Genomic DNA, 20085 nt, shown 5'->3' on the forward strand with positions numbered 1-20085 from the left:
GGCATGGCGACCAGTGTTGCGAGATGCAACATCTTCCACGACAAGGACACAGATGTCTGACCATCTGCCTGCAGAGTCGCAGTCTCCTATGGCACTGCCCAAGTGCATACTGCTCATTCGCCCCACCACCTGCGTAGTGCCAAGGGCATCTGTTTCCCGATGACTGAGTCTTCCTCTACGCTGTTAAAACTTTTATGCCTCTGGGTAATTCCCTGGAGCGGCCATGACTGCTTCCCACTCTGTACCCATCTCCTTTCATCTGGTTTGCCACAGACAGTGTGTGTATCCTGTGTGCTCCTGTGAAATTCTCAACTCCCCGAGTTAACAAGCTCTTAATGAGCTCTCTGCCTTAATTGGCCTCAATCAGGGAACAGTATCACAAAACCAGCGTGCCAGCCGGTACTGGTACGTTTGGGCCCCGTCAGCCTCCGTTTCAGCCCTCAAGGGGGTCCAAAAATTCACTGGGAAAATCTTAGAGATGTAACAGGCTTTAAGCAAGTTAGCTTTTATTTATTCATTCATGGGATGTGGGTGACGCTGGCCAGGCCAGCATTTATTGCTCATTCCTAATTGCCCTCTAGAAGATGGTGGTGAGCTGCCTTCTTGAACCGCTGCAGTCCATGTGGGGTAGGTAAACCCACAGTGCTGTTAGGAAGGGAGTTCCAGGATTTTGACCCAGTGATAGTGAGGGAATGGCGATATAGTTCCAAGTCAGGAAGGTGTGTGACTTGGAGGGGAACTTGCAGGTGGCGGTGTTGCCATGCATTTGGTGCCCTTCTCTTTCTAGTTGGTAAAGTTCGCAGGTTTGGAAGGTGCTGTCTAAGGACCCTTGGTGCGTTGCTGCAGTGCATCTTGTAGATGGTACACACTGCTGCCACTGTGCGTCGGTGGTGGAGGGAGTGAATGTTTGTGGATGGTGTGCCAATCAAGCGGGCTGCTTTGTCCTGGATGGTGTCGAGTTTCTTGAGTGTTGTTGGAGCTGCACCCATCCAGGCAAGTGGAGAGTTTTCCATCACACTCCTGACTTGTACCTTGTAGATGGTGGACAGGCTTTGGGGAGTCAGGAGGTGAGTTACTCACCGCAGGATTCCTAGCCTCTGACCTGCTCTTGTAGCCACGGTATTTATATGGCTACTCCAGTTCAGTTTCTAGTCAATGGTAGCTTCTAGGATGTTGATAGTGGGGGATTCAGCGATAGGACAAGGTCACAGAATAGCTGAAATAAAAACAAGAAATGCTGGAATCACTTCTTGCTGGAACCAGCATTTCTTGTTTTTATTTCAGATTTCCAGCATCCGCAGTATTTTGCTTTTATTTAAAGAAACAAAAGATGTGTCTAGAGGAGGTGTAAATATGAATAGCAGAGTCATTACCAACAGCTGTCATCCAAAAAACTGGGGGCAGAGGTTATGATCTGAAATTGTTGAACTCAATGCTGAGTCTCGAAGGCTGTGAAGTGCCTAATCGAAAGATGAGGTGTTGATCCTTGAGCTTATGTTGAGCTTCATTGAAAAACTTTCCAAGGTGCTTCTTAAGAATGTAATCAGACAAAAATTGACACCAAGCCAAAGAAAGAGACATTAAGACAGGTGACCAAAAGCTTGGTCAAAGAAGTAGACTTTAAGGTGAATCTTAAAGGAGGAGAGTGACTGAGGTGTTTACGGAGGGAAATCCAGAGCTTGGACTTAGACAGCTGAAGGTATTCACAGCTGAAGTTCAGACTCCAGAGGATATAGAAGAATGTCACTTTTTTAGGCCATGCTATGTATGTGCGTTGGTGTCACAACATATTGAAAATTTAAATTAATGAATGCAAATTATTACCACTCCAAATTCCCAATGATGTTTTGCAATACTGCTGTTGATTCATTGAGTGCTTGTGCTAAACAGGTACTGGGAGGTCTGTTGACAAACCTCACCATATAGAATATCACATTGATGAGACTTGAATGCAAACTTCCTTTTTTGATTTAGATACTGATCTATGTGCTTGCAGCTTGTTTTCTCTTGGCCTTCTGTATTCCTTCAATTCTCTTATTTGGTGTGCACCTCCCTTGGCCATATTCCTACTGTCACCAGTTCACCCCTGCAGTTGTGCATTGTGCCACCTACAGAGATTCCATTCTGCCAGTGGTTGTGTGGTTGGAAGAAGAAGGAGAATGATTCTCGAGGAGGGAGGAGAGGCAAGTGCATTGACACCCACCTGCAGATAGCCAGTACTTACATTATAACTCATTGACCCAAATACAAATTCCTTGAGCATAGCATAAAAGAACTGTTTTTACTACTTACGATTCAATAAAGAGGCAATTGCTGAGTTGTGCTGCTTACTGGAGCTTCACCTGCCACAGTGGCAAACATGCCATTGTGGTTATAGTGACCATGGCATTAAACTTTTATGCGACCACCTCCTTTCACACCACTGCTGATGACGTTGCCAAGCAAATTGGTAATTTATATATGGAAGTCACTACTTTATACATTTTATTCAACATTACATTTTTTTTATCAGAATAAAGAATCTGATATAGATCCAAATAATTTCAGCATTTGCAAAAGCATAAATTAAAGCTGGTCATGATTGGCATAAAACAGCAAGAACTTTTAATTATAACTGATATGACAACACAAGCAAGTCCAAAATTAATTTATTTTTGCACTCTTATGATTAATTACTATACATGCTTTTTAGTTCACTTGATACAGAACGCTCTTGTCTATCCAATTATACTCAACAGTTTGTGAAGAAATATGTTTCCATGGGTACTGTGGTCATTTAATTTAACATTTAATTTGTAATGTAATTCAACCATTTTGTTAATCTGTTGTAATTATTCATAGTTTCTCTGTCAACTCTACAAACCAGTTTTTTAAAATTAGTATTTTCCTAGGGAGCTGCATGGCATAGTGGGTTAGACGACTGTCTTTTCACCTTTTGGAACCTAGGTTGGAATCCAGCCCAGACTGAAAATCCCTTTCCTTTGATGATTGTAATGGCACTAAGATCGCTACACTCTTCCAGTTCTAGCCTCTTCCATACGTCTGATTTTCTTTCACTCCACCATTGGCAGCTGTGCCGTCACTTGCCTAGGCCCAAAGCTCTAGAATTCTCTCCTTAAACCTCTCCACCTCTCTCTCCTTTTTTAAGTCACTGCTTAAAGCCTACTTCTTTGACCAAGCTTTTGGTCATCTGTCTTAATATCTCTCTATGTGGCTCAGTGTCACATTTTGTCTGATAATGCTCCTGTGAAAGACCTTGGGGCAATTTATTACATTAAAGGCACTATGTAAAGGCAAGCTGTTGTAAGGAGTAAATATTCCAATATTCTACTGTTTGGCAATATAGCATTTTCTGTCTGGAAGACCACAATTTTGCAACTTGCACTTCCAGCATGTACCAAGGAGTGGTGCATTGGAATTTTTACCCCCAAGTGAAATGAGTTTGGGTCATCTAAACACATCTCAAAATTGCCCCACAATTCAATGTGAAACATGACAGTCTCACTTAGAGGAATCACAAAGATGATTGGTTTGAAAATATAAGATGTATTAGCAAATGTGACTACGGCATTGTATTTGCCAGGGCAAAGTAAAATATTATGCTATTAACAAAAAGATCTGATGCAACAAAATATGTGGGGAAGCTGCTTGTGCACTGTCGAATCCTTATTTACCATATATTTTACCATTTCCACTGACTTCCTTTATTTATGAATATCATGTAAAGCTTGTGAATCACAGAATCATTACAACGCAGAAGGAGGCCAGTGTCCGCACTAGCTCTCTGAAAGAGGAATTCCCTCATTCCATTCCACCGCCTTCTCTCCATAACCCTGCACATTTTTCCTTTTCATATAACAGTCTAATTCCCTTTTGAATGTTTCAATTGAACCTGCCTCCACCACTTTCTCAGGCAATGCATTGCAGACCTGAACTTCTTGCTGCGTGAAAAAGTTTTTCATCATGTCGCCCTTGCTTCTGTTACCAAATACTTTAAATCTGTGCCCTCTCATTCTCTATCATTTCACGAGTGGGAACAGTTTCTGTTTATCTACTCTATCCAGACCCCTCCTGATTTTGAATACCTTTATCAAATCACCTCTCAGCCTTCTCTTCTCCAAGGAAAACAGTACTAACTTCTCCAATCTATCTTCATAACTAAAATTCCTCATCCCCGGAACCATTCTCATCAATCTTTTCCGTACTCTCTCCAACACCCTCACGTCTTTCCTAAAGTGCAGCGCCTAGAACTGGATGTAATACTCCAGCTGAGGCCGATCTTGTGTCTTGTACAAGTTCAACATAACCTCCTTGCTCTTGTACTCTATGCCCCTACTAATAAAGCCCAGGATACTGTATGCTTTATTAACCGATCTCTCAACCTGTCCTGCCACCTTCAATGACATATGCACATATACACCTAGGTCCCTCTGCTGCTGCAGCCCCGTTAGAATTGTACCCTTTATTCTATATTGTCTCTCCATGTTCTTCCTACCAAAATGAATCACTTCACATTTATCTTGAACTTCATCTGCCACTTATCTGTTCATTGCACCAACTTGTCTATGTCCTTTTGAAGTTCTACACTATGCTCCTCACAGTTCAGAATGCTTCCAAGTTTCGTATCATCTGCAAACTTTGAAATTGTGCCTTGTAAACCAAGGTCTAGGTCATTAATATATGTCAGGAAAAGCAAGGGACCCAACTCTGATCACTGGGGAACTCCACTACAAACATTCCTCCAGCCCGAAAAACATCCATTAACCACTACTCTTTATTTCCTGTCACTCAGACAATTTTGTATCCATGTTGCTACCGTCCCTTTTATTCCATGAGCTACAAGTTTGCTCTCAATTCTGTTGTGTGGCAATGTATCAAATGCCTTTTTAAAGTCCATGTACACCACATCGACAGCATTGCCCTCATCAACCCTCTCAGTTACATCCTCAAAAAACTGCAGCAAGTTAGTTAAACATGATTTTCCCTTAAGAAAGCCATGCTGGCTTTCCTCAATTAACTCACATTTGTCCATCTGATTACTGATTTTGTCCTGAATTATTTTTTCTGGATTTGTCCCACCACCGATAAACTGACTGGCTTGTAGTTGTTCGGCTTATCTTTACACCCTTTTTTGAACAAGGGTGTAACCTTTGCAATTCTCCAGTCCTCTGGCACCACCCCAAGTCTAAGGAAGACTGAAAAATTATGGCTCGTGCCTCTGCGATTTCCACCCTCACTTCCCTAAACATCCTTGGATGCAACTCATCTGGTCCACTTGAAGTACAGGCAGCCTCTCTAATACTTCCTCTTTATCAATTTTAAACCCCTCTAGTGTGTGGCTTACCTCCTCTTTCAACATTGCCTGGGTTGCATCTTCTTCTTTGGTAAAGACAGATGCAAAGTATTCATTTAATACCTCAGCTATGCCCTCTGCCTCCATGTATAAATCCCTTTTCTGTCCCTAATTGGCCCCACTCCTCCTTTTATCACCCTTTTACTATTTATATGCCTGTAGAAAACTTTGGGATTTCCTTTAATGCTAGCTGCCAGTCTCTTTTCATGCTCTCTCTTTGCTTCTCTTATTTGCTTTTTCACTTCTGCTCTGGACCTTCTATATTCAGCCTAGTTCTCAATAATATTTTCTACCTGGCATCTGTCATAAGCACACTTTTTCTTCTTTATCTTAATCTCTACTTCTTTTGTCATCCAGGATTTGTTTGCCCTACATTTCCCCTTCGAGGGAACATACCTTGACTGTGCCGGAACTATCTCTTCTTTGAAGGTAGCCCGTTGTTCAACTGCCAGCTTTGAATCTGATTTATTCACCCCAGCTCCATTCTTACCCCATTGAAGTTGGACTTCCCCCAGTTAATTATTCTTTCACTGGATTGCTCTTTGTCCTTTTCCATAGTCAGCATAAACCTTATGATACAATGATCACTGTCCCCTAAGTGCTCACCTATTGATACTTGATCCACTTGGTCCATCTCATTCCCAAGAACCAGTTCTTGTAGTGCCTTCTTTCTTGTTGGACTAGCAAAATACTGTTGTAGAAAATTTCCCTGAACGCACTCTAGGAACTCTTGCCCCTCACTGTCCTTTACTCCACTATTATCCCAGTCTACGTTTGGATAATTAAAGTCCCCCATTATAACTACCCTATAATTTTGCACCGTTCTGTAATTTCCTTGCAAATATGTTCCTCCACGTCCTTCCCACTAGCTGGTAGCCTATAGACAACACCAAACAATGTAACCGCACCTTTTTTGTTCCTTAGCTCTAGCCAAATTGATTTAGTTCTCAACCCACCGGGATATCCTTTTTCTCCAGCACTGCAATGCTCTCCTTAATCAATACCGCCACCCTCCCCCTTTTTTCCCTTTCCTATCTTTCCTGAACACCTTGGATCCAGGAATATTTAACACCCAGTCCTGCCCTTCTTTGAGCCAGGTCTCTGTTAAAGCCACAACATCATATTTCCACATTGCAATCTGCGCCTGTACCTCACCAGTCTTATTAACTGCACTCCATGCATTCACATACATGTACATTAACCCTGATTCAGACTTTATTACTTTCTCCCTTACTCTAACCCCACCTTGCACAGCAAGGGAGAAAAAGACTGGGAGAACCGTAGTGATAGGTGATTCAATTGTAAGGGGAACAGACAGGCATTTCTGTGGCCGCAAATGAGCCTCCAGGATGGTATGTTGCCTCTCTGGTGCTAGGGTCAAGGATGTCTCGGAGCGGCTGCAGGACATTCTGAAGGGGGAGGGTGAACAGCCAGTGGTCGTGGTACAAGTTGGTACCAATGACATAGGTCGAAAAAGGGATAAGGTCCTGCAAGATGAATTTAAGGAGTTAGGAGCTAAATTAAAAAGCAGGACCTCAAAGGTAGTAATCTCATGATTAATTCCTGTGCCACATGTTAGTGAGTATAGGAACAGGAGAATAGACCAGATGAATGCGTGCCTGGAGAAATGGTGCAGGACGGAGGGATTTAGATTCCTGGGACATCGGGACTGGATCTGGGGAAGGTGGGACCTGTACAAGTGGGACGGGTTACACCCAGGCAGGACCAGAACCGATGTCCTCGCAGGGGCATTTTCTAGTGCTGTTGGGGAGGATTTAAACTAGAATGGCAGGGGGATGGGAACCTGAGCGGGGAGACTGAGGAGGAGGAAACAAGGATAGAAACAAAAGACAGGAAACAAAAAGGCAGAAGGGGAAGGCATAGAAATCGAGGGCAAGAAACAAATAGGGTTAAGATGACTAAGAATATTTAAAAAACAAGCCTAGAGGCATTGCGCAGAGTATTCGCCATAAGGTAGGCGAATTAACCACGCAAATAGATGTAAATGGATACGATATAGTTGCGATTAGAGAGACATGGCTGTAGGGTGACCAAGGATGGGAACTGAACATCCAAGGGTATTCAATATTTAGGAAGGACAGGCAAAAACGGAAAGGAAGTGGAGTACCGTTGTTAGTAAAAAGGAAATCAATACAATAGTGAGGAAGGATATTGGCTCAGAGAATCCTGATGTGGAATCTGTATGGGTGGAGCTAAGAAACACCAAGGGGCAGAAAACGTTGGTGGGGGTTGAATATAGACCCCCAAACAGCAGCAGTGATGTAGAGGATGGCATTAAACAGGAAATTAGAGATGCATGCAATAAGGGTGCAACAGTAATTATGGGTGAATTTCATCTACATATAGATTGGGCAAACCAAATTAGCAATAATATTGTAGAGGAGGAATTCCTCGATTGCGTACATGATGGTTTTTGGACCAATACGTTGAGGAACCAACTAGAGAACAGACCATCCTAGACTGGGTATTGTGTAATGAGAAAGGATTAGTTAACAATCTTGTTGTGCGGGCTCCCTTGGAAAAGAGCGACCATAAAATGATAGAATTCTTCATTAAGTTGGAGAGTGAGAGAGTTGATTCCGAGACTAGGGTCCTGAATCTAAATAAAGGAAACTATGAAGGTATGAGGCACGAGTTGGCTATGATAGATTGGGGAACGTTACTTAAAGGGTTGACAGTGGATAGGTTGGAGAGTGAGAGAGTTGATTCCGAGACTAGGGTCCTGAATCTAAATAAAGGAAACTATGAAGGTATGAGGCACGAGTTGGCTATGATAGATTGGGGAACGTTACTTAAAGGGTTGACAGTGGATAGGTTGGAGAGTGAGAGAGTTGATTCCGAGACTAGGGTCCTGAATCTAAATAAAGGAAACTATGAAGGTATGAGGCACGAGTTGGCTATGATAGATTGGGGAACGTTACTTAAAGGGTTGACAGTGGATAGGCAATGGCTAGCATTGAAAGAGCGCATGGATGAATTATGACAATTGTTCATTCCTGGAAGGGAAGGGTGGCTCAACCATGGCTTACAAAAGAAATTAGGGATAGTATTAGATCCAAGGAGGAGAAATATAAAATGGCCAGAACAAGCAACAAACCTGAGTATTGGGAGCAGTTTAGAATTCAGCAATGGAGGACAAAAGGATTGATTAAGAAGGGGAAAATAGAGTATGAGGGTAAGCTTGCAGAGAACATAAAAACTGACTGTAAAAGCTTCTATAGATAAGTGAAGAGAAAAAGATTAGTGAAGACAAATGTGGGTCCCTTACAGTCAAAAACGGGGGAATTTATAATGGGGAACAAAGAACTGGCAGACCAATTAAATACATACTTTTGTTCTGTCTTCACAAAGGAGGACATAAATTACCTTCCAGGAATGTTGAGGAACATAGGGTCTAGTAAGAAGGAAAACTGTATGAAATCAGTATTAGTAGGGAAATGGTGTTAGGGAAATTGATGGGATTGAAGGCCGATAAATCCCCAGGGCCTGATAATCTACATCCCAGAGTACTTAAGGAAGTGGCCCTAGAAATAGTAGATGCATTGCTGGTCATTTTTCAAAATTCTATGAACTCTAGAACAGTTCCAATGGATTGGAGGGTAGCTAATGTAACCTCACTATTTAAAAAAGTAGCGAGAAAACAGGGAATTATAGACCGGTTAGCCTGATATCAATAGTGGGGAAAATTGCAGAGTCCATTATAAAAGATTTTATAGCTGAGCACTTGGAAAACAATGACAGGATAGGACAAAGTTAACATGGATTTATGAAAGGGAAATTATGCTTGACAAATCTACTGAAATTTTTTGAGGATGTAACTAGTAGAATAGTTAAGGGAAAACCAGTGGATGTGGTGTATTTGGGCTTTCAGAAGGCTTTTGATAAGGTCCCACATAAGAGATTAGCATGCAAAATTAAAGCACATGGGATTGGGGTATAGATAAAGAACTGGCTGGCAGACAGAAAACAAAGAGTAGGAATAAATGGGTCTTTTTCCGAGTCGCAGGCAGTGACTAGTGGGGTATCGCAGGGATCAGTGCTAGGACCCCAGCTATTCACAATATATATTAATGATATAGATGAGGGAATAAAATGTAATATATCCAAGTTTGCAGACGACACAAAGCTGGGTGGGAGTGTGAGCTGTGAGGAGGATGCAGAGAAGCTCCAGTGTGATTTGGACAGGTTGAGTGAGTGGACAAGTACATGGCAGATGCAGTATAATGTGGATAAATGTGAGGTTATCCACTTTGGTGACAAAAACAGAAAGTCAGATTATTCTCTGAATGGCGATAGATTGGGAAAGGGTAAGGTGCAACGAGATCTGGGTGTCCTTGTGCACCAGTCGCTGAAAGTAAGCATGCAGGTGCAGCAGGCAGTTAAGAAGGCAAATGGTATGTTGGCCTTCATAGCGAGAGGATTCGAGTACAGAAGCAAGGATGTCTTGCTGCAATTATACAAGGCCTTGGTGAGACCACATCTGGAGTATTGTGTGCAGTTTTGGTCTCCTTATCTGAGGAAAGATGTTCTTGCTATGGAGGGAGTGCAGGGAAGGTTCGCTAGACTGATTCCTGGTATGATGGGACTGACGTATGAAGAGAGATTGGATTGATTAGGCTTGTATTTGCTAGAGTTTAGAAGAATGAGAGGGGATCTCATAGAAATCTACAAAATTCTAACAGGCCTGGACAGACTAGATGCAGGAAGGATGTTCCTGATGGTGGGGGAGTCCAGGATCAGGGGTCACAGTCTAAGGATAATTTAGGACTGAGATGAGGAGAGATTTCTTCACCCAGAGAGTGGTGAACCTGTGGAATTCTCTACCACGGAAAGCAGTTGAGGCCAAATCATTAAATATATTCAATAAGGAGTTAGATATAGTTCTTAGGGCTAAAGGGATCAAGGGATACGGGGAGAAAGCGGGAACAGGGTACTGAGTTTGGATGATCAGCCATGATCGTATTGAATGGCGGAGCAGGCTCGAAGGGACGCATGGCCTACTCCTGCTCCTATTTTTCTATGTTTCTAATAACTTATTATTCCCTACTCCAGTGCTATGTATTTCCCCCAGTATTCTGTGCACCTTGGTATTACTCTCTGATACTTGCTCCTGGTTCCCACACCCCTGACAAATTACCAGTTTTGCTTCCCTTCAATCTGAGCTCCCTCTTAGGTTCCCATCTCCCTGACAATTTAGTTTAAACCTTCCCCAACAGGACTAGCACATCTCCCTGTACATTAACATTGCTTTGCCATTTAATTTAGCGATATGAGCATAGAAAACGCAGTTGCTGTTTTTAATATTTAGCACAGTTGGATAACATTTCACTTTGCTCATAACATAAACCTTGTGGGGTATTTCCTCTGTGAAGTGATCATCAATTCTTCTTTTTCTTTTGGGCCTCCTTATCTCGAGAGACAATGGATACGCGCCTGGAGGTGGTCAGTGGTTTGTGAAGCAGCGCCTGGAGTGGCTATAAAGGCCAATTCTGGAGTAACAGGCTCTTCCACAGGTGCTGCAGAGAAATTTGTTTGTTGGGGCTGTTGCACAGTTGGCTCTCCCCTTGCGCCTCTGTCTTTTTTCCTGCCAACTACTAAGTCTCTTCGACTCGCCACAATTTAGCCCTGTCTTTATGGCTGCCCGCCAGCTCTGTTGGTATCAATTAATACCAACAAAATAAGTAATTTCTAGGCTTCACTTTCTAACACTATGTGACAGCATTGCAGACCATTTAAATACACTGAATATATTTATTTTAAAACTTAGTTTTATTCTCTCTCCTGTTCAACATCAAAAAAAATCTGTGTCAGTAAGTAAACCTTATTTCCTTTTCATTTAACAGGCGGCATCACTGTCCACATCAGCCATTAGGATTCTATGACAAGACTCTGAAGCCTTGTCTGCTGACTGAATACCATGATAAATACCCTGCGTACGGAGGTATCAAGCCTCGGGAGAGCTTTAGACCAAAACGTGAATTTCTGTCCAATCGTGGCAGAATGGAAGGAACCTCAACATTTAGGTAAATGTCTTAAGATAATGGATATCTCTAAGGCACGCATCGATGGGGAAAAGCAATTGTTTAGTCAATCATATCAAATACACAAATTATGGCCTGGATTTTGTGAGGCCCCCTGAGGCCGGGTCGGAGGCAGGGGGAAATGGAATAAAGTGACAGGTGGTGAGGTGGGGGGTGGCGGGTTGGAAGGCTCATCTCCTCTCCATCGGCCAGCGATCTTCCCGGGGTGGGATAGTCCGACGACAGCCTTCTCGCCCAGGGACCAATTGAGGCCCGTAAGTGGCCTATTAACAGCCAATTAAGGGCCTTTTCCCACTGCCGCTGCCTTTTGGCCCAGCGTTGGAAGACCTGCCTCCAGCTCAAAAGCCAGCCCTATATGTGGTAGCACAGAATGGAGATAATGAGGATTGAGTGTGACGAGGAATGAGTGCTAAATTGGGAATTTGGTGCTGAGGGGGAAGGAGATGTTGCTTTTTATACCTTTTTTTCAGTCTCCAGTGGCTGGTGAGTGTTCAAAGACATTAATTAGGTGACCAGGTAGGTGATTGGTTGGTGGGTTTTAAGGTTTTATCCCTCTAAACAGGTACAGTAGTTTAAACCGGTACTGGGGAGATATAATCATTGTATTAAATTTAGAGCTTAACTAGTTAAACTACTTAATCTAACTACAGATAGCAGTTGAGTGATATTTGTAAAGTTTAAACTAATTAGTTAAGTAAAACACAATAAAGATGGCAGGGCAGGTGATGTGTTGCAGCTGTAGCATGTGGGAGCTGGTGGACACCAGAGTGATCCATGGCAACCACATCAGCAATAAGTGCTTGCAGCTTGACGAACTGCAGCTCGGAGTTGATGAGCTGGCGTCTGAGCTTTGGACACTGCGATGCAACAGGGAAGGGGAGAGTTACCTGGACACTTTCTTCGAGGAGGCAGTCACAACCCTTAGGCTAGGCACTTCTGATTTGGCCCATGATCAGGGACAGGAGGGTGTGACTGTGGGTGAGGCAGGTTTGGGGACCCAGAAGGTTACAATGGAGGAGCCTTGCCCCCTGCAATTGTCCAACGGGTTCAAGGTTCTTGCAGCTTGTGTGGACGAGAGCAGGGACTGCAGGGTGGATAAGCAAACTGGCCATGGCACCGTGGTACAGGGACCATTCGGGAGGGGTGGGGGGGTGGGGAGTAAAAAGGAATGGAGTTATAGTAGGGGACAGTATAGTTGGGGGGATAAATACTGTTCTCTCCAGCTGAGAGCTTGAGTCCCAAAGGCTGTGTTGCCTGCCTGGTACCAGAGTTAAGGACATCTCCATGGAGTTGGAGAAGAACTTGAAGTGCAAGGGGAAGGATCCAGTTGTCATGGTGCATGTGGGTACAAACAACACAGGTAGGACTAAGAAAGAGGTTCTGCTGAGGGAGTATGAGCAGCTAGGGGCTAAATTAAAACACAGGATCACCAGAACTACCTGAGTCACAAAGAAATTGGCATCGGGTAAATAAGATCAGAGAGTTGAATGCGTGGCTCAAAGATTAGTGGGGGAGAAGTGGGTTTCGATTCATGGGTACTGGGGAAAGAGGGAGCTGTATCATTGGGATGGTCTACACCTGAACCACACTGAGACCAGTGTCCTGGCAAGTCATATAACTAGGGCTGTACAGACGGGTTTAAACTAAATAGTCGCGGGGAGGGTTCATGTCAGGGGAGATTTGGAAAGTTAAAGAGAAAGGACATGGCAATAGTGCAAGGTAGCGATACAGGTAATGGTAACCAGAGTGTGACAGGAAGGGACAGAGCGTACAAACATAAGCATGGACCAGCAAATATGGTCAGTGTAGGGAAAAATGTCTTTGAACTAACAGATGGAGAGGAGCATTTGGGTGAAGGGAGATTTAGAAATTCAAAGATAAAAGCTGAGGCAATAGAAAAGTATATTGATGTGGGTAAAGACAAATTGAGTGGGACAGGAAGGGACAGAGTGTTTAATGGTAATAGTGCATCAGAGAGTAAGGTTCATCCAGGGAATAGTAGTAAAAAAGTAAAATTGAAGTCACTTTATCTGAATGCATGAAGCATCCACAATAAGATAGATGAACTAGTGGCACAAATAGAGATAAATGGTTTAGATCAACCAAGGTTGGGAATAAATATTCCAGGTATACAATATTTCAAAAGACAAGCAGAATGGCAAAGGAGGAGTGGTAGCCCTGACATTAAAGGATTAGTGAGAAAGGATCTTGGCTCAGAAAATCAGGAAGTAAAATCAGTATGGGTGGAGATTAGGGATAACAGGAGTCAGAAAATGCCGGTGGGAATAGTTCTAGGCTCCTTATCAATAGTTATACTGTTGAACAGAACATTAAACAAGAAATTGTTGGAGCTTGTAACAAATTGTAATAGTTTAGGGGGACTTTAATTTTCATATAGACTAGATCAATCAAATTGGTAAAGTTGGTCTGGAAGATGAGTTTGTGGAATGCTTTCATGACAGTTTCCTGGAGCAATATGTTGTGGAACCATCCAGGGATAAAGCTATTTTAGATGTGGTATTGTGCAATGAGGCAGGGTTAATTAGTACTGTTATAGTAAAGGATCCACTGGCAAATCGTGATACTAATATAATTGAATTTCACGTTAAGTTTGAAAACTATATAGTCTAATCACAAACAAGAATCTTAAACAAAGCCAATAAGGAGAAATTTGGCTAAGGTTGATTGGGTAAATCGACCAAAAGTCATGGTGGTAAATTAACAGTAGGAAATATTTAAAGAAACAATTCAAAATGTTCAATGTTTCCATTGAAAAACAAAAACTCAATGGGAAAGATTCATCCGTGGCTTACGAAGGAGGTTAAGGATAGTATTCTATTAAAATCAGAGGTTTTTAATCAGAGCAGTAAGACTGAGGATTGAGAGTGTTTTAGAAACCAGCAAAGGGACACCAAAAGTTGATAAAAAGGGGAAAAAAATAGAATGAGAGTAAACTAGCCAAGAATATAAAAACAGATTGTAAGAACTTCAACAAGTATAAAGAAGGAAGAGAGTAGCTAAAGTAAATGTTGGTCCCTTAGAAGCAAATCAAGAGAAGTTATCATGGGGAATGAGGAAATGGCAGAGCCATTGAACAAATATTTTGTGTCTGTCTTCACAGTAGAAGACACAGGTTACATAGAGGATAACCTAGGGGCTAATATGAGTGAGGAAATTAGGGTAATTAATATCAGCAGAGAAACTCACGGGAGTAAAATCTAACAAATACCCAGCATCTGATGACCTACATCCTAGGGTTCTAAAAGAGATAAGTGCAGACATAGTGGCTGCGCTGGATATAATTTTCTAAAATTCCATAGATTTTGGAACAGTCCTAGCAAATTGGAAGTTGGCAAATGTAATACAGTTATTCAAGGAAGGAGGGAGGTATAAAACAAAGAACTACAGGCCAGTTAGCCTGACATCAGTTGTCAGGAAAGTGCTGGAATCTATCATTAAGGAAGTCTTAACAATGTACTTCGAAAGGTATACCATGATTAGAACAAGTCCACATGGTTTTATGAAAGGGAAATCCTGTTTGACGAATTTCTTAGAGTTTTTTGAGGATGTAACTAATAGGGTAGATAAAGGGGAACCAGTAGATGTGGTATACTTGGATTTCCAAAAGGCATTCTATAAGGTGCCACTCAAAAGGTTAATACATAAAGCAAGGGTTCGTGGATTTGGGGGGGTGATATATTAGCATGGATAGAGGATTGGTTAATGGACAGGAAGCAGAGAATAGGGATAAATGAAAGATTTTCAATTTGGCAGGCTGTGACAAGTGGAGTGCCGCAAGGATCAGTGCTGGGCCCTCGGATATTTACAATCTATATTAATGACTTAGACAAAGAGACAAAGAATAATGTATCTAAGTTTGCTAATGATACAAAGCTAGGTGGGAATACAAGCTGTGAGGAGGACACAAAGAGGCTGCAAAGAGATATAGACAGGTTAAGAGAGTGGCGACAGGATGTAGATGGAGTTTACTATGGGAGGTGTGAGGCTATTCACTTTGGTTGTAAGAATAGAAAAGCAGAATATTTTTTAAAAGGCATGAAACTTGTATATGTCGATGTTCAGAGAGACTTGGATACACTTGTACAAGGAACACAAAAAGTTACGATGCAGGTGCAGCAAGCAATTAGGAAAGCAAATGACATGTTGGCCTCTAATGCAAGGAGATTGGAGTACAAGAATAAAGAAGTTTTGCTACAATTGTATGGGGCTTAGGTGAGACCACACCTGGAATACTGATTTTGGTCTCCATATTTAAGAAAGGATATACTTGCATCTGGAGCAGTACAGCAAATGTTCACTAGATTGGTCCCTGGGATGAGAGGGTTGTCCTTTGAGAGGCTGAGTAAATTGGGTCTATATTCTCTGGAGTTTAGAAGAATGAGAGGTGATCTCATTGAAACATTCAAGATTATGAAGGAGCCTGACAGGGTAGATACTGCAATGTTGTTTCCCTGGCTGCAGAATGTAGAACAAGGGGGGCACAGTTTCAGGATAAGGGGCCGATCATTTAGGACTGAGATGAACAGAAGTTTCTTTGCTCAAAGGGTTGTGAATCTTTGGCATTCTCTCCCCTAGAGCATTGTGGATGCGCCATCATTGAATATATTTAAAGCTGAGATAGACAGATTTTTGGTCTCTCAGAGAATCAAGGGATATAAGGACCAGGCAGTAAAATGGAGTTAAGGCAGAAGATCTGCCATGATCATATTGAATGGCAGAGCAGGCTCGAGGGGCCATATGGTCTACTCCTGCTCCTATTTCTTATGTTCTTATATTGATCCTATTTATCTGTGCTACTATAATTATGGCACTTTATGCTTTATCCCTTGAATTGTGACCTTCATCCACAATTACTATTATCAAGCCTTTTTTAAATATAAGGCAAATAAAATGTCTCTAGGGAATAGTATTTTCTTTGGAATACTTAAAGCGTAACTTTATAAAACTGTTTGGGCATCCATAGAGCCCACAACACAAAGAGTATTTTTTTTGTGATTTTGTCCCTCTAAATGTAATACTCCTCACAGTTTTGAATCGAGAAAAATGCAAAATTAATTTCTGCTAAATTATTTACAAATTCAAATCTAGACCCATATTTTTCTCAGTTCAGTAATATTGAAAGTATAAATTAATTAAAAAGGCCAAAATGCATCTAGAGTGCAGGCAAACTTCATCCACTTTTAATGCTGCTCTGAATATTTATACCCGTGTCAAAATGGATTAATAAACATTGGCAAAAAATATGGGAAGGAGGCACATTTTGTTTGTTAAAGCATCATTAAAAGTCAGTAATGATGAACATGTACAGTGTTCTGCAACTGTGCAGTCAACTCAAAGGAAGTACTTCAGATTAGACATGGGATGGAATTTTATGAGCCCTGCAACAGCAGAATCTGTGGCGTGTGGGGTGATTAAGTTAGGCGGGAAGTGTTTCTTTGGATTTCCAACGGCAGAATTTTTTACTGAAATAAAGTTGGCGGTGTATTTGTAGTATTCCAGGGCTCCCTACGCACAGTGGCAGATTGCAGCTTTGCATTCATTTGCATGCCATGAATACTCATTAGTCTACACTTAGTTCTATCCTGTAACCCCACCTTTGGTTCTCCCCTCCTCCCTCCCTGCTCCTCCATGTAGATCTGCTAACCCCACCCTGTTATCTCTGAATAACCTCCCCTGCTCCTCCATGTAGATCCATCTATGCGTTCGCAGCCAGCCCCGGAGATGAATTGCTCTTGCTGGTGGCGAGCATGGAGGCAAACATCCATTCCAATGCTTGTGTTCGTTTTGCCGATGAGTTGCAGATTAAGTGAACAGTGAGCGCTATACATATACCACCCAGTTCATGATTGTTTGAATGTGGCGTGCAACAGTCGGCTATGTGCAGTTGAGTCAGAGGACAGTGTTTTTCTTTCTTGAACTCATCGGCAAAATGAACACAAGCATTGGAATGGATGTTTGCCCCCAGGCTCGCCACCAGCAAGGGCAATTCGTCTCCGGGGCTGGCTGCGAAGGCATAGATGGATCTACATGGAGGAGCAGGGGAGGTTATTCAGAGATAACAGGGTGGGGTTACGAGATCTACATGGAGGAGCAGGGAGGGAGGAGGGGAGAACCAAAGGTGGGGTTACAGTCATGGAGTATCAGGGAGAAAGGCAGAAGAACCAAGTATGGGTTTGCTGGGTGCATGGAGGAGCAGGGGAGGGAGGAGGGGAGAACAAAGTGTAGGTTTACTGGGTGCATGGAGGAGTAGTGGAGGGAGGTGGGGAGAACCAAGGGTGGAGTTACTGGGTGCATGGAGGAGCAGAGGAGGGAGGCGGGAGTGTCCAGGGTATGTAGTAGCTATTTGTGCTGCTGAAGCTGGCTGTGGGAGGTTGCTGGGTGGATTTGAATATTACAGTCATCAGAAGAACATGAGGGATGAGTGCTGTCAACATTGGGGATTTGAGGGGGGGGGTAAATTAAGGGTACTGGCTGGCAGACCGAATGGTCACTCCCAATGGGGGCAAATGGATTCTGTAGGGGGAAGGTCAAGACTTAAGGTTGGGTACTTTAGGCATCATAGGGAGGGGAGGGGATTCGGCAGTAATATTCAGTTTGATTTCAGGAGGATCAAGGGTCAGAGAGGGCATTTCAATGTTAACAGGAATAGGGGGAGGGACGGCTTGAATAAAGTGATTATAACACTGTGCACAGTAATGGGGAGAGGTTAACTGGTAACGGAAAGAAGGTTTAAGGTTACATTGGGTGGATTGACGGTAATGGGTTCAGGCTGGAAGATGGCAGGAGGAGGTTGGAAGGTGAGGAGACTTGCCTTAAATTGCACCCACACCATTTTCTCAATCGATGATGTAAACCATGTGGCCACTCGAGGATTGCAAGGCGAGTGAGAGGAGACAAATGATTGTGGGTGGGTACTCAACCTGGTTGCATCTCTAAGGCACAGAAAAAAAAGACTGCAGATTACCTGGATGTTTCGGCTGTCTGGCAGCAGTAGGCTGCATTGAACATTCTGCTCACTTCATCATTTGCAACGCTGCAATGACATGGGTGTCAGACCCTAACTTTTCTAATATCACAGAAAGATGAGCTTATGGAGCGACTAAGGATGGATCATTTCCCTCAACGCATGATGGCTGAACGTCAGTAACTGGAAGAACAGGAAGGTGAGGATGCTGCGATTGACAACATGCAGGAATGTCATTATTGAAGATGGGTGTTGACATGCCATCGCATCCTCAGGACAAGGAGAAATGACCTTCTGATGTCAGAGAGGCAATGCCAGAGACGCATAAGGATCTACCATGAAATGGTCACAGAAAAATCTATGATCCTGCATCTACTTGTGTTTTGTGGGTCACCCATGCCATTTTCCCTCAAGCTGAACGTTGCACTTGATAGATTGCCTACCAGCGTCGTCCAGGGATGAACGGGCGACATATGTGGCATATTACAGTCTGCGACCCATAGTTGTATTGAAGAGGTGACCACTGTCCTATTTCTTTGTGCCAATGAGTTCATCCACTTACCTGTAGATGAGGACAGCTATGCATCAAGGTCTGTGGACGTCACCGTCATTGCTGAGTTCCCTAGAGTGCAAGCGGTTGTTCCTGGGAGACGACTGCTGCATGTGTGAATTGCAAAGGCATCCAATATTTGAATGTACAACTGTTTTGCAAAGACAGGAGAAAACTAATGCAGGTTTGCGAACGTTTCCAATGGATCTGTCACGCCTCATACCTTTTGATGAAAACACAGCTGCCAAAAGCTATGGAACGGTGGAGACACTGACATGCCTGTGCCATATGGTTGCCATTGCACCAATAACAAGTAATTAAACATTGATCAAGAGCACTTTTCTGATCAGGTCTCCCCGCTTTAGACTTGGCAGAGCCTTCTGACAGTGAACAGAAGCTGTACTAGTCACTGGCATAGGATGAAATTCCTGAGCATTGTTTAATGTCATCTTATAAGCTAGCTCAAACATAAGATTTTGTGTGTTTAGTAACTTTGACTGAGTTCTTTCATCCACCCATCCACAAACAAATGTGTCTCGTAATACAAGGTCTAAGAATGTACCAAAGTTGCAAAGCAGTGATAAAATTTTCAGTGCCACAATGTACTTGCCAACTGTTTCGCTACCTCTCTGATTTCTATTTCTAAATTTGTAGTTTTCTGCTATTTCTAGTGTCTAATGATTAAAATATTCCTCCAACTTAGTGATAATTATTTTGAATGGCTTAACTTTTGCCTTGTTGGGAGAAAGAAGTTTATTACAAATCCGAGCCAATCTCCATCAGCAAAATTGCTTTGTTGTACTCAAGAATTGCCTTATTGATCCTTTTCATTTTCACCTTTGAGTTCTAATATATTATTAGTTCTTGTTATGATCCCCATGGAGATCACCAAAAGAATAGAATCCACCAACTTACCCCACTTTAGAAAACAAAAAACAAATGGGCAAGATTTCACTTTTATAAATGTTACTTACTCAAACTAAATCCAACATAAATTAAACATGAAGTAACAGTTAAATCACAGTCCATATGTTTATATTTTTATATATTTACATGTTAATTATCAAATGCAACAAAGATAGTCCTCACAAGTCCTCTAAGCAGTCCTATCAGCAATGAACCGTCACAAAGTTCT

General features: G+C 42.4%; 1 protein-coding gene across 1 annotated transcript in view; it reads left to right on the forward strand.

Annotated features, from left to right (window-relative positions):
* The window catches only part of saxo2 (stabilizer of axonemal microtubules 2), a 79256-nt gene that overhangs the window by 30033 nt on the left and 29138 nt on the right, over positions 1-20085 (forward strand). The window contains exon 2 of the mRNA XM_068017591.1: positions 11218-11397. Within this exon, the coding sequence (XP_067873692.1) occupies positions 11218-11397 (180 nt within the window). The remainder of the gene's footprint in view (positions 1-11217; positions 11398-20085) is intronic.

This window comes from Heterodontus francisci, chromosome 38, assembly GCF_036365525.1.
Source record: "Heterodontus francisci isolate sHetFra1 chromosome 38, sHetFra1.hap1, whole genome shotgun sequence".
Lineage (NCBI taxonomy): Eukaryota > Metazoa > Chordata > Chondrichthyes > Heterodontiformes > Heterodontidae > Heterodontus > Heterodontus francisci.